At 35.2% G+C, this 15,949-nt stretch overlaps 1 protein-coding gene across 1 annotated transcript in view; it reads right to left on the reverse strand.

Annotated features, from left to right (window-relative positions):
* Positions 1-15,949, reverse strand: part of LOC115521495 (sodium channel protein type 1 subunit alpha) — a 149,168-nt gene that overhangs the window by 40,295 nt on the left and 92,924 nt on the right. Inside the window, exons 12-17 of the mRNA XM_030326768.1 lie at positions 15,180-15,527; positions 13,762-13,891; positions 12,499-12,737; positions 11,002-11,175; positions 9,650-10,006; positions 7,585-8,067 (exon numbers count right to left, since the gene is read on the reverse strand). Of these exons, the coding sequence (XP_030182628.1) occupies positions 7,585-8,067; positions 9,650-10,006; positions 11,002-11,175; positions 12,499-12,737; positions 13,762-13,891; positions 15,180-15,527 (1,731 nt within the window). The remainder of the gene's footprint in view (positions 1-7,584; positions 8,068-9,649; positions 10,007-11,001; positions 11,176-12,498; positions 12,738-13,761; positions 13,892-15,179; positions 15,528-15,949) is intronic.

Genomic DNA, 15,949 nt, shown 5'->3' on the forward strand with positions numbered 1-15,949 from the left:
CGATATATTCAAGACTGCCTTTTCCCCGTCCATGGCAATGTGTTTCAGATGGTAATTCTAGTAATACAGATGAAATAATAGGATGGGAAGCCGGAGGGCATGATTGGAGATGGATTTAGAAGATAAAATCCACAGGATTTGGCAGTAAATTTGATGAGGGGTTTCAAATTAGAGAAGTTGAGAATGAATCTAGACTTCTCATAAGCAATTTGAGAGCTTATATGATTGGGAGGAAAGTAGCATGGATTTTTTGGAAGCCAGGGAATGACAGAGCTTAAAGAATTAGGAAATATTGGGGCACCTGGGTGGCTCAGTCGGTAAGTGTCTGACTTCAGCTCAGGTCATGATCTCATGGTTCGTGAGTTCGAGACCCGCATCGGGCTCTGTGCTGACAGCTCAGAGCCTGGAGCCTGCTTCAGATTCTGTGTCTCCCTCTCTCTCTGCTCCTCCCCCACTCACACTCTGTCTCTCTCTCAAAAATAAATAAACATTAAAAAAATTTAAAAAAAAGAATTAGGAAATACTGCAGACAAACAGGTGAGATAGGGTCACTGAACTTGGCAATCAAGAGAACGTCAATGGTTTCTGACAGAGAGAAAGTTAGGGAAAAAAACAGAAAGGGGATGTTTGAAGGTGACTAAGCAGTGGAAAATGGGAAAACAGTGAGTATAATCTATTTTTCAAGAAGATTGGCAATGAATTTAAGGAAAAAAAACTTAAGAGATGAGATCAAAGGGACACTTAAAATTTACATGATTTTATTTTATTTTAGAGCAGGAATCTTGTCCATTTATCTAAGTTTGTGGTAAGGTCTTCTAAAGGAGAAACTGTAATACAGGATGGAGGCAATAGTTGCTACATCAGAGACCATGAGGATTTGTGAAGAAACTGTACAGAAAGAAAAGTTGGGGGCATACGCATCTATCTTGCAGAGATTCCTAATATCCCCAGATATTTTGTGTGATGCTTTTCTATGAGAAACATTATGTTATCATGGTGTTCATGAATTTGGATACTTGTAACAATCTTGGTACCTATCCCTTTTGATTCAAGATTAACCAGAGACTTCCTATTTCCTTATTTAACATATATTTACTGGGCACCTTCTATAGGCTAGGCACTATGCTAAATGTGGGCTATACTTTGGTAAATGAAACGGATTAATCCCTGCTCTCAGGTACATTTAAAAAAGGATCATTTGCCACGTAAGGTGTTCACTGTAGACTTTTCTGTGTTAGTACAAATTTAATCTGCTGAGCAGTATATGCTGAGGTTGGAAATTGTCACATATTCTTTAACCCAAGTACAGTAAAGGTAAAAGTATTAAATGAACGAATATCAGCAAAGCTGCAAATAAGTTTTATTTTAACACAGATGTTATAAATGAGAGGGCAAATGGAAGTCTAGAAGCAAATATTCATTACCCATTTACTCATTCATTTAATAAACATTTTGTATATGCTATGGCCTTAAGGTGACTAAGACCTGGTTAGTGTTTCTCCTATTCTCAAAGATTTCATAATCTAATGGTGCAATCATAGAAGTGCTTCCTAATGATTTTAAGCCTTAAACTCAGAAGCATGTCTTCCTAAAATACAATGTGAAGTAACCATAGCCTAACAGAATAAGTGCTCTGTAATTAGAATTAGAGTTCCACAGGTCAGTGTGAGATGCAGCAGCAGATCGGTCTAACATGCAGGCCATTCCAGAAGAAAGAGGATACTCCAGGACTGAGGGAGAGGACTCAGGCACTTGTGGCTGTGCCATTAACCTATTCCCAGTGAAGAGGTTTGGTAGCTAAGACCAACTCTATAATGGACATCTATTCTTAGTTCTTTAATAAACAATACATTCATTTTAAAGAAATGCCAAAGAAATTATTTTTTCAGGCACTGTTAAGGAGATTTAGTGTAATGGTTAAGAACATGGACTGTGTTGCCAGCTGCCTGTATTCTAGCCTGGGATCAGTCCTTACTATTTGTGTGACATTGGCAAGCTACTTGAACTCTTTGCATTCAATTTCCTTATCTGTAAGATTAGACTAATAATATCTATCTCCTGGTATGAAGCACTGGGGGAGACAACACATTGTAAAACCCTACAAACAGTGTTTTCCCACGGTGAGCACTCAACATATGATATCTGTTATTAACATGACATGAATTACAAAGATCCAAATGTCATTTTTACTCATTCTGGGGCTCACTCATTGCAAAAACAAGTGTACTTTTTCCCTAACTAGCTTAGAATACGTTTTTATTCCAAAAAGTAGAAGTTTAATAACTCAATTCATTTAAAAAGTATTTATGAGACAGAATTATGGTATAATTGTGCCTTGGCCCCTTATGTTTTTGAGCACTTTTAACTTCAGAATAGCTTTTAGATCCTCATAATATTGCTATAAGTGCTATTGGACAGTTGTCCTCCTTTTACAAATTAGGAAATGGGACAATATAGGGTTAGTGATTTGCCCACAGTAGACATAAGGCCACCAGACTTTTAGTCTAGTATTTAAACAAATTGACCAAAACTCAAAAAGTTCCTGAGCACACACTTGTGCCCAACATTGCAGTAGGTGCCTCAGAAGACTAAAATTATATAAAATACAATCCATAACCAAAGAATCTTACTTTCTAATTGGAGAGATATCATCTTATATTGTCTTTTGCACAGTCTCAGCAGTTTTGCCCAGTTTTTAAAGCTCTTTGAAATCTGTCCAAGCCACCACCCTTTATTATTAGTTTTCAGTGGAAACCCATATTTCTAGCTGATCCATTATTCTTACTACTGCATGAGTCAAGAAACATTATGAGGTTTTAATTTTTTTAATGTTTTATTTATTTTTGAGAGAGAGACAGAGTATAAGTGGGGGAGGAGAAGAGAGAGAGAGGGAGACACAGAATCTGAAGCAGGATCCAGGCTCTAAGCTGTCAGCACAGAGCCTGATGCAGGGCTCGAACTCGTGAATCGCGAGATCATGACATAGCAGAAGTTGGACAGTTAACTGACTGCGCCACCCAGGTGCCTCGAAACATTATAAGGGTTTAAAAACAATTCTTTAGGTTATTTGAATGTACTTTGTGGGTTGAGGTCTGCTGGGATTTACAGAATGATGAATGTGACCCATGCTATGCCTTTTCTGCATTTGGGAACAAACATGGGACAAGTAGAGACAGATAGACCATAGATTTGTCCTGGAATGGGTGGGGGTCAGTTGTGTATAAGTGTGCATCTTAAGGGGGAGGCAAAGCAAATACAGGCCTCCATTTTACATGTCCCTTAATATGGAGTCTGTTTTCGGCTTCCTGGAAATTGGGGCAGTCAGTAGCCTCATCTCCTGTGATTTTATATTCCAGAAATACTAAACTATTATTGTTTCCAAACACATCCTGTTGGTTCATGTCTCTAGGTTTCTGTATATTTATTTTTTCTGACTGGAATGCTCTTTAGAAAAAAGTTTTCTTACATTTTTTAAGGAGTCTACCATATCAAGAATTTAATGAGAAATTTAAAAATTAAACAGATAATACAAAATCTATCACTTTCCCCAGATAAACACGTAAAGAAATTTATTACTGAGGGCAGAAGGCAAACAATACAAAAGGACTAACAGTGGAGTATGTTACTAGTACTTCTTACAAGAAAATACTGGGAGCAGTTGGGAATGTTACTGGTAATAATAATAATGACAGTTTATTGAATACTTACAATTTGTCAGGCATTATGCTAACTGCTTCGCATTTATAGCCTCATTTAATAGTCCACAGAAAGTATGAAGTAGGTGATATTATCCTCATTTTTGAGATAAGAAAATTGAGGATTAGATAGTCGGGTAAGGTCACATGGTATGTGGCTAAAATGGAATTATACAACACAGTGTCTGGCTCTAGAGCATAATCAATTACCAACACCTTTATAATTGTGGGCCTCACATGTTTACAGACAAGTGCTTAGAAAATGGTAATAAACAATGGGCATTTGTAATTTTAACTCATGCCATTAATAGAATTTCAATAATGATCCATTGTAGATAAGGCTTATTAAGGCTAAATTAAGGAAGGGAAACATTAACATATTCAAATGGAACAGGTAACAGAGACCATGGCCAGTAACATTTTGAGTCAATAAGGTATTTCCCAACATGGAAATTCATATTTAAAGGTTGAAAGTCATTTTTCTAAAATCCAAATATATATACAGTTGACCCTTGAACAATGCAGGGGTTAAGGGGGCTGATCTCCTGTGCAGTTGAAAATCTGCATATAACTTTTGGCTCCTCCAAAACTTAACCATTAATAAATAGCCTACTGTGACCAGAAGCCTTACTGATAACATAAACAGTTGATTAACACATATTTTGTATATATATTATATACTATATTCTTATAATAAGGCTAGAGAAAAGAAAATGTTATTAGATAATCATAAGGAGGAGAAAATACATTTATAGTACTGTACTGTATTTATAAAAAACAAATCAGTGTGCAAATGGGTCCATGCAGTTCAAACCATGTGGTTCGAGGGTCAACTATATATGTATGTGTGTATACATGTATATATGTATTTGTATATATGTATATATGATAATTACCATATAATATTATAATTACTATGCACATATGCAAAACTACAGCTCGTTTGTATCCTCTATTACTAGTACACTCCCTGGCACATGGTAACTGGTGAGTAAGTGAAGGTAGGCAAAAGAACAAAGACTAAAACAGAAAGAACCAAAATGATAAGGTTACTTTAATACAGTATAGACTGCATTCCTAATTTAGAGTAAAGAAACTTCATCTTTTGAGGCATCTGCTATCAGTTTAATTCCACTAAAAGAACATCTTCTAAATTGTGCCTTCCTTTGAAGAGAATACAGCATAAGACTAAGGAAGCAATGAAGAAAAATAATTTTAATTGAGTTTATTTATGACCAAGAAGAAAAAAACAAATGGTGAAGGCAAGTGCCAGGAACTTTGTGACGATGTGGTAATTTATAAAAGAATATTTACAGAAAGCCAGTTGAAAAATGAATGAAATAAACTGAAATGTAATGGGGATGAATAGAAGGTTCAGTATTTAATATAAATATTCAGCTGGATGAGATACAACTGTGTTTCAACAGCAATTCTTGTGAAAAGGATGAGGGAAAATTACTTTCCTAGAAGCCCAATATAAATTGACAAGGCAAATGTCCGATAAAGATAAAAGCGACAGGACCTAATACAGCATTACATTGAATCAAGAGAAAAATGGCATCTGGATCATGGGAAATAAAACTGTATTTTCAGGTGTGCTTTCATCAGAGCAAGTGTGATAATGAGAATCCCTCAAAATGGTTCCATTAAAAAGAGTTGGAAAGAGATGGAAAAGTTTAATCTGAGTGCCTGCTTTGTGCTAAACATGTTCAAACATGTCACAAATATAAAAGGAGAGACAAGAATGCATGTAAGTAGTTATAACAAAATCTTACAATACTTTGTAATATGTGTAAGCCTAGAACATGAGTTGTTCATTGCATAAACTCTTTGCCTTCTGTCTCTGGAAACCAAAAAAAGAAGCCATCCATTCTACCTGGGGTCCAGCAGTTTTCATGCCCACTGCTTTCATTAAACATTTTTTTAATGTTTATTTATTCATTTATTGCTTTAATTTTCTTCTTTATATATTTGTCATTTGCAAATTCTTTACAATGGAAATGAATTGTTTTTATAATAAAAAAGAATGCAATCCAAGTAATTTAAAAAGGCTCTTAAAGACTAATTCCCAAATTATCCAAAACCCCATGTAGCAGCCTGAGCCTTATTCCCTTTCTGAATGAAGCTTGATTATATCACTGTATTCAAAAGTCCAGGGTCCCCCAAAGGCTGGGCCAAACCAGGCACTAATGAATTTGCTATTTTCTAAAAATACAGCGAAATGAAGACAGACTCTAGTAGTGAGCATTATATGTTAAATACACTGATCATTAATAATACAATTAATTCAATTAAAAGGATTATTAATAAAATAAGAATAAATGGGGTTTAAACTAAGTCCCTCTCTGTCTAAGGTTCATTCAGGTCTCAGCTTAACAATTATTTACATTTAGTTTAAACTAATTTATTGTTATCATTTTTATTAATGTCATCAATTTCTCTGATTCACTTTCAGACATTCAAGGGGAATCAACAACACTAATTTTCCAGCCTATAATTTGTTCGTTTTTTTCTTTTCTTTTTTTTTTAATATGAAATTTATTGTCAAATTGGTTTCCATACAACACCCAGTGCTCATCCCGAAAGGTGCCCTCCTCAATACCCATCACCTACCCTCCCCTCCCTCCTACCCCCCCATCAACTGATTTCAAAGAGCTAAAACAGTTTAAGAATTCTGAACTTTAGGCACTACAGCCATGGACCTAATGCTTGCACTTTGATTAGAAAAGCAGTGCATTTAAGTTCAGTATAGGCAGCAAAAGCTTAATTTATCAGATTTCCTAAAACACGCAATGTGCAATGGTATCATCTATTCTGTTGAATTACAGTTAAAAAAATTACTGGTACAATAAACTGTTTTATCAGTTCCTATGGATCATGACTTAAATTTGAGAAATACTGTATTAAATTATCTCTAAAGTTTCTACTACCCTTACATTTAAATTTTCAATTAATGCAACGATAATCCAAGATATAAAATGACACAGAGTATGCAGAAATAGAACTGCCTCCAGTGGTTCAGTGGATAGTCACTTTTTTATAAAAAGATCAGTTTTTCTGTGAACTAGCTCTGAACAATACAAACAAAAACAGTATAAATAATGTAAAATTTTTGCAGCAAAATTATTTGTTATGGATGGTCTTTATAATAAAAGTTGCATTTTTTCCTAAAGTTTCTTTCTTTTTTTCTTAACGTTTATTTATTTATTTTTTTTGAGACAGAGAGAGACAGAGCATGAACGGGGGAGGGTCAGAGAGAGGGAGACACAGAATCTGAAACAGGCTCCAGGCTCTGAGCTGTCAGCACAGAGCCCTACGCGGGGCTCGAACTCACGAACCACAAAATCATGACCTGAGCCAAAGTCGGCCGCTTAACCGACTGAGCCGCCCAGCCACCTCTTAAAGTTTCTTTCTTAATTCAACAGATAGCATGTAATAGCTATTAGTCTTCATTAAATATTAAATGTAAACCTAAAGATTCAAGCCAAAAAAAATCAGACTAGAAAAAATACTGCCAAATTTAACAGTACCTTAGAACCAATTTTACAAAAATAAAGATCATTAAAAGAAATCAGCTTCCATTGGTTCTTTAGCAAAAGTCAAATATTTAATGAAACTGAGATACTACTCAAATTAAAATCCTGAAAAAAACTACACAATGTTTTACAAAAATGAGCTATCATTTTTTTTTCCTGAATCCATTTCCATGGACATGTGAGATGAAATGAGGATCTACCTACCATTCTATCTCTGCACTCTTTCTCTCCTCATCTCATTACACAAATATGATTTACCCAAGGCAATAATATACAAATATATATTTACATACAGGCAATAATACATGCATGTACATATAAATTTATACCTACCCACACATATAAAATCTTACCTCTTTGCTTTCTTCCAGATCTGATTCACTACTGAAGTCCTCTGTGTTTAAATTTTCAAAGTCAGACTCTCCTACAGCAATTGGTACAGTCACGGTAAGACTGGGATTGTTTATGAATGACATGTAATCGCTTTCATCAATAATGTATTTTTCAACACTGCTGCCGGTTCCTATTCCACTTGTGGTTCCATTCACATCTTTAATATAGTCAAGATCTTTTCCAATTTCTGTTGTATGATTGGACATACAACTGTCTTTCTTATTGTTTAGATCATCAAGTGGTTTAATTTCATCTAGAATCTTTTGTTTTCTGACAAACGATTGTTGAATAAATTCATATATTTTTCTCTTCACATAAGCTACTCCTTTGTGCATCCTGTCCACAGCTATTTGGAGGTTGTTCATTTCATTATCATCATCTGTGGCTGCAAGATTGTCTGCACTAAATGAGCTCAGAAGCAAGGCCAGAAAGAGGTTCAGGACCTTAAAAATAACACAAACATGATTATAATTTCACCCCAATGTAAAGAGCAGATTGTGATCACTTATTCCTCTAAGTGTAGAGGAAACTGTAAGTTCTAACAGCTAGATTAGAAAGAAGCACCATAGGGGCGCCTGGGTGGCGCAGTCGGTTAAGCGTCCGACTTCAGCCAGGTCACGATCTCGCGGTCCGTGAGTTCGAGCCCCGCGTCAGGCTCTGGGCTGATGGCTCAGAGCCTGGAGCCTGTTTCCGATTCTGTGTCTCCCTCTCTCTCTGCCCCTCCCCCGTTCATGCTCTGTCTCTCTCTGTCCCAAAAATAAATAAACGTTGAAAAAAAATTAAAAAAAAAAAAAAAAAGAAAGAAGCACCATAGAATAGTGATTAGAAGTTGGGTAATCTGAATTTGTGATCTGGCTCAGTAGCTACTACACTCTACATCCTTGGGCAAAGACATGATTTCTATTGGTCTCACATTCTCCCACATATAGAACAAAGATGATGAATGAGTTAACCTAAGGTTTAGCTATGTTTAAACTTGTATGATTATAAGCAGATTGATATATGTACTATGCACAAGTTCTAACCTTAAAAATGATTAGTGTTTGCAATTATACACTGAAATACATTCTATAGTTTCCCTTATGATAAACAGAGATATTGAGTTGGATATTAATTAAAAAATAATCATTATGATCCAGAATGAGAATAAGTATCTTAACACAGGTATTGACACTTATTTTCTTAACCCATTATTTCTCATGCTCCACTATTGATTAATTAGAAGAACCATTTATAAATAATTTCCAATACTTCCATAAGACTGATACTTTATATATATATACTTTATCTATCTATCTATGCATCTATCTATCTATCTATCTTTCGGAATATATTAAAATTTTCTATACCTTAAAGAGTAATTAAGGTTTCAAACTTAAAGAGAGAGAAGAATTGATCAGTTATTCCATTTGGGTAATCTCAGGCATCATTAGCCAATCCTTATCTGGACCTAGCACCACTAGAGAATTGATTAACCTAGGTTGGCTGATGCATCTGCCATATGACATAGAGTGATTAAATGGTATATGCCACGAAGTGGCAAGGAAATGGTAAAATCACTATGAACACTTAAAGACTCCACTCTTTAGTCCTATACTGGCAAGTAACATTAGGCTTTCTTTAAAAATTTTTTTCAGATTTCTCTCTCTTCTCTGAATTTGAAAAATGTTCCCAATATATCCTTCTAGGCATGTCTTCAATATGATACTCTATTAAAATTCATATAACAAATATGATGAAATGATTGACAAAGTGGATTTGTATATAAAAACTATAGGGTCACTGCTATATTACTGTGTTGTGAAAGTGAGACATATCTATCTATATCTATATCTATATCTATATCTATATCTATATCTATATCTATATCTATATCTATATCTATCTATATCTATACATCTATATTTATCTCCAAGGCAAGAGACTTTACAAATTATTAATCATAGTTTTGCTTGGGCAAAATGGTCACTATCCTATTATGCTCTTAATCTATTTCTGAAATATATATCTTAAATGGGTACATACCACCAGGTTTCCAATAACCATAACCATCATGAAGACAGTAAGGCACATGGCTTGACCAGCAACCTCCATACAGTCCCACATGGTTTCTATCCACTCTCCACAGAGCACGCGGAACACTATTAGGAAGGAGTGGAAAAAGTCATTCATGTGCCAGCGTGGAAGCTGACAGTTGGTGGAGATCTTGCAGACACAATCTTTGTAGCTTTTACCAAAGAGCTGCATGCCAACCACAGCAAAAATGAAGACGATGATGGCCAACACCAAGGTGAGGTTACCCAGAGCCCCCACTGAGTTGCCAATGATCTTTATTAGCATATTTAATGTTGGCCAAGATTTTGCCAACTTGAAAACTCGGAGCTGGAAAATAAAAAAAAAATTATATAATTATTATTATGATCTTTAAAAGCATTGCATATACTGAGGTTTACCAAGAAATGATGATTAATATAGAATCTCTTACATCTGCCCTGCCCTTGAAACTTCTCAAGCTCATTGTTAATTTTTGGACCTTCTAGGAAGAATTTAGTTCTTCCATATTTTAACCATGTAGATCATCTTCCCTAAGAGTCAATTTCTGAAGATTACTTGGGGCCAACTGTCCATAATTTGTTTTGTGAATGTGGTTCTAAGGCATACCAGGCCCAACACTAATATTAACATCTGATTCACAATAATCTCTGTTGAAAAGATATTCATTTTGCCAATCGAATGCAAAGCAACATCATACTGAGGTCCTGCTATAGGTGGAGAAAAATGTTTATTATTCATTAACGCTCCTTTAGGGTACTGACATAGCTGTGCCTGCATTTAAAAATTTGGAGTATTTCCCATACCTATAATTCTTCCCCTGATTTGCAGGGACATATATGTAAACCAATGAGCATGTTAAGTAATCCTACAGATTTTTTTCCTCTCATTTAGAGAAGAAGCATATTATCCAGAGGTAGAATTAGGAATTTTCTGTATGCCCAACTGTGTCTGATCACCATTTACCACTACAAAAGGCTGTTTATATTTTCAAGTGACTAGTAAAATGTGATATATTTCATTACCAGTATTTTCTTAGATCCAGAAATATTAACTGTAGTCATCTCTAGAAATGATAATTAGTCACAATTGCAACTGACTAATATATTAAACTTTACATGACTGTACTTTTTTTTTTTAAATAAAGGTTTTTCTAAACACACGGAGATAATTTTTTTTTCCATTTAGGGATAGTTTTGATGATGCAAATGTACACAAAGATTTAAAATGTTAATAGTTGTGTAGTAAAACCTATGACAGTACTATATACGAGCTCTGAGTGTTGGACAGGTTTAGTTTTTGTTGCTGTTTTGTTTATTTTTTACCAGTCGGAATGAACGGAGAACTGATAATCCTTCCACATTGGCAAGGCCGAGTTCTACCAGGCTAAGTGTCACAATAAAACCATCAAAGATATTCCAGCCTTCTTGGAAATAATAGTAAGGATCCATGGCAATAATTTTCAGAAACATTTCTGCTGTAAAGATCCCAGTGAAAACCTAAGATCAAAACAAAGTTACTCTAATTCCATCAGATAATGATAAAGTAGAATGAAACAGTATTTGATCGCAGAACAAAATGTTAATGCTACTTTCCCCATAATGATTCTATTACGAGCTCACATTTGTGTAGTAATGTATAGCTGATAAAAAGGCTCTTATATACTTTATTTCATTTTATCGTTACAGAAATTTATTGTTAGCCATGGACGTGGCTAATGCGGTGCAGAAGCAGGTCTTTACGTGGGTGCAATGGTTTCTCAGATATCACACAACTAGAAAATGCCAAAAATTGGACTGGAATGCAAATTTATTTTGAACTAGTATTCTTTCTGTCCCATCAAACTGTCTGTCCCTCCAGACTTTATACAACACAGGTACTGACAAGATCTTGCCCATGATCACTTTTAATTGTCTATAAGCATATTCCCCTTCCCTCAAATCAGATCATTATTATACATGTACATTTATTACTATAATACATGTGTTATATTATCAATTTGTTATGCACGTGAAAAAAATAAATTTATTTCCATAATATAAAAAGCAGACCTTTAAAAATATAAATATTACAACTCAGGATGCTTTACATGTCTTGCTTTTTACCATCAAAAATCTTATACCTCAAAACAAATGTTATGAAAAATACATACATTACTTTAAAGTCTGTTTTCTTTCAGCAAATAAAAGCTAATATTCCTAAATTGAGTCAACTGACAAACACTTTAATAATTCATGTTTTTTAAGCACAGAGGAGAAAGAATTAAGTGGCAACCTTTACCAAAAATGGCCTTGCTAATCATATAATACACAAAATATACTAGAGGTTTTCAATATTTGATGGTTTTGATATAGAATAGATGGATAAAACAATACATGTCCTACCTAGCTGCTGGAGGTGGAAAAGCTAAAGACATTTTTGAGATGTTAAATTTTTGCTTATAATGATGATGATGACTAAGCAAAATGAAAAGATCTACTTTTTTTGTTTTTAGTCTTCTACAGCTAGGGAAACTGTGATAATGTCTTTTCAAGAGGTGTGCCCTTAAATTGCTTCTGTATCTTGAAAAACTATAAATACAATATTGACATTCCAAGTAGTACCATAGGCCTATATATTGCTCTCTTTCTTAGCTTTTGCTTTGACATTAAGGGCTATTTATTGTTGGCAAAAGTTAAGGTATAGCCAGCTAGCTATAATTCCAATCTTTTGGGAGCCAGGAGGTAGGAAGGTGGTGAAAGACTGTGTTAAGCTATAAATGGAAACAGTTTCTCAAACAGAAAATTTGAAGATTGAACACATTTACCTTCCAATATGCTTACCAAGTTTCCTACTGTAAGCACATTATTGAAATGTTCCGTCATTGGATAATGCTCCATGGCCATGAAAAGAGTATTTAAGACAATACAGATGGTGATGGCCAGGTCAACAAATGGGTCCATCACGACCAGGTTGACAATATGTTTCACCTTTAACCAATATGGTGAACAGTCCCAGATTAAGAATATGTTGGAAAATTTATACCAACAGGGTGGGCATTTCTGTCTGGATTCTTCAAGTTCTGGATTAAAAAAAAAAAGAACCACCAAAAGATATATTTAATAGATACATATATTTATTTCAGATCCACAAGTCTTCTTTTTCAGTAATCAACACATTTTCATTTGGTACAGAGTCAGCCTCATTTGTATCTAAAAATACTATCGCATTTATTCTTTAGACCCCTGAAGATATTTTTTCAGACATACACATAGGGCAGAGGGAGCAAAGAATAGTTTTTTCTTGTATGTATTGACAACATGGCTCAATGATTGGCCTGAAGTGAATGGTCTTTTCAATGAAGTTTTTCCATAGGAAAATGAGTTGCAGAAATGTAGATACTGTGTGTAATCCTATGTTAATGTCTGGCTAAGCTGTCATCCTAAGTCTATAAGAGACAGGGTAGGGTTTGATATGAGCCAAGAATCATCTTTTAAATTTGTTTTTGTTCTGTGAAATGACCTGCTCCTCTCCTCCAATCTTGAGAGTATTTTGGATGGTGTTGAAGTCCTAAGCCAAGGGGCGCCTGAGTGGCGCAGTCGGTTAAGCGTCCGACTTCAGCCAGGTCACCATCTCGCGGTCTGTGAGTTCGAGCCCCGCGTTGGGCTCTGGGCTGATGGCTCAGAGCCTGGAGCCTGTTTCCGATTCTGTGTCTCCCTCTCTCTCTGCCCCTCCCCCGTTCATGCTCGGTCTCTCTCTGTCCCAAAAATAAATAAATGTTGAAGTCCTAAGCCTAATGGAACAAAAGAGAGGGTCACTGTGACTAATAAGATTAGGAACCTCTAACAAATGCTTTATTCCACATTTTCAAAGAATTATCACACTGGAAAACATTCTTTAGATTTCCAATATCATTGCATTTGAGTAACGTTTTTAAAGTTCCGAGAATATATGAGCAGGTGTAACAAATAATAAATCTTAAATAATACCTATTATATTCTCTTTCTAACGTACTGTTTCCAATTTACAAATAGAGATATTTGTTTCAAGTGAGAAAATATAAGTTTACTGAAAATAATTGCACGATAATGGGATGGGTAACAAACCTTCTACTGTATTTGTTAAAATGCTGGCTATACTCATTGCTCTTTGCCTTTGGGAAGGATCTTCTAGAAAGTCCATGGAAACATGGAAAGAACTTGACCTCTTCCTCATCTCAGTTTCGGTGGTTGTTCCCTATAAAGAAAATTCTAATGTATTAAATGATTAACTTGAGCAATATGATAAGCAAATAACCAGATGTGACACAGTGAATTTCATGAAACACATGCATCATGCACTTTCATATTTAGTTGGTGATGGCAGATATTGCTGACTTATTGTATCATTAACCTGGAATATCCAAACTGTCAACCATTCAGTCATACAGCAAAAACTGAGTTTTTTAACCCTCTAATTTCATAATTTTATGAGACATGATGCAATTTTGATATAGTTAATAAATCTATTGAGAGCCATATTTAACAGTTAGCACTAGTTCTGAACTACTAGTAAAAAACTAATAACTTGAAAAGTCATATAAATGATCAGGCATTTTATGTTGAGAAGGTAGCCATTTATTTTTAAAGAAATACAAACGATTACAACACATGTAGCTGCCATCTCATTATCTGCACACAAGACATAGATGGTCATTGACAACACAAACTGTATGTTAAAAAAGTCACACATGCTGCATGGACAACAGTTTCATCCAGGGTACCAAAGCAATAAGTCATCTAACTCTGACTTAGTCATGCCTCATCATGCTGATATATTTCCAAGTGGTTTCACAGTCTAATAAGAGGCAGCATGTGTTTAGAAATTCCTCATCCTGTATACATTCACAAAAACATAACATACGTTTGTACACAGACAATTCTTTTATCTGTCTGTATTAATGATTTATTTGTGTCTCATCATTTAGATTCATTTTGAGAAGACTTATATCAGCATTTATTTTTTAGAAAGACAAATGTGAATAGTAGAAACTTCAAGATAACAATGAAGCTATCTATTGAGGCACAGTGTTCTTGAAAATCTTCTAAAATAAGGCAGAGCTATATTGAAGAATCTGTTGGAAAGATTTATTATACACCCTTTATACTTAAACATGGGAATCATTCATTTACTTTTATACCAAAGCTTTAGAGGATGGCCTGCTCTCTAATCTCAGCATGGGTATATAGCAAATCCTCCAACTGGAGGCAGTAATTTATGATTGTGTCTAATTTATTCTTAGCAAATTTAATAATTAAATGCATTCGGTGTTATGCAAGAGTGTTGAGGCCTTAAGTTTTAGTTGGTTAGTCTATTAAAGGTATTACAAGATGCAGGTGCATTCGCAGCTTGACCAACCAGGAATCATTCTCAAAGGTTCCATTCTGTAGAAACACTGGCTGGTGCAGCAATAACGGGCCAGCCATGCCTGAACTATTTAAAACTTCCTTACATTGTCATCAGTAGCTGGCTTATCTATTATCACCTCTGGCAGAAGCTGTCCAACAGGCGATGTAGGAACTGAAGGTCCACCAACCAAGGAAACCACACCATTGCAATCCACAGTGCTGTGCATCTTCCCATTCACTGGAAACACTGCCAGCATCCGGGAAGACCTACTGGTCTGACTCAGGTTACTGTTGCGCCGCTCTCCATGTCGTCGGGGCACAAACAAGGAGTCTCTCCGGCTCTCATTATCCTCAAAGGTGCTGTGCTCATCATCAGCAAAGTCATTCTCTGATCCCACATCCTTTGCTCGCCCTCTAAAGCTGAAAAGGCTTGTTCTGCTATTTCGCCTTGGGGAAAATAGGGAGCCACGGATGCTCAACAAAGACTAGAAGTTTGAAACCAAAAAAAGTACAAGCATATTAATATAGATATTTGAAATGTGCTTTTATTTTGCAAAATTAAGTTGAAGGAGATTCAGTATTCATAATAGGATGTGATTTGTTCCTTTTCATTAACATTCTCATTTTATGTGCTCAAATTAAATTGGTTTTATAAGAAATTTCTAGACCTTGAGATTATGAATGGGGAGAAGGATCACAATTTAAAGACACTGAAGAAAACTCAAACCCTGAACCAACATTTTCAAGTTCAAAAGCAAACATCCTTAGCACATTACTTTGGACACCATAAACATTCAATAAACATGGGCAGCGTGACCTTCACAAGGCCTTCACAAGGCCACATTATTGCTCTTTCCTTCAAGGAATTCCAACATTTTTCACAAATTGTTTTAGCGCGTCTATCTAA

The sequence above is a fragment of the Lynx canadensis genome, chromosome C1 (genome assembly GCF_007474595.2).
Source record: "Lynx canadensis isolate LIC74 chromosome C1, mLynCan4.pri.v2, whole genome shotgun sequence".
Lineage (NCBI taxonomy): Eukaryota > Metazoa > Chordata > Mammalia > Carnivora > Felidae > Lynx > Lynx canadensis.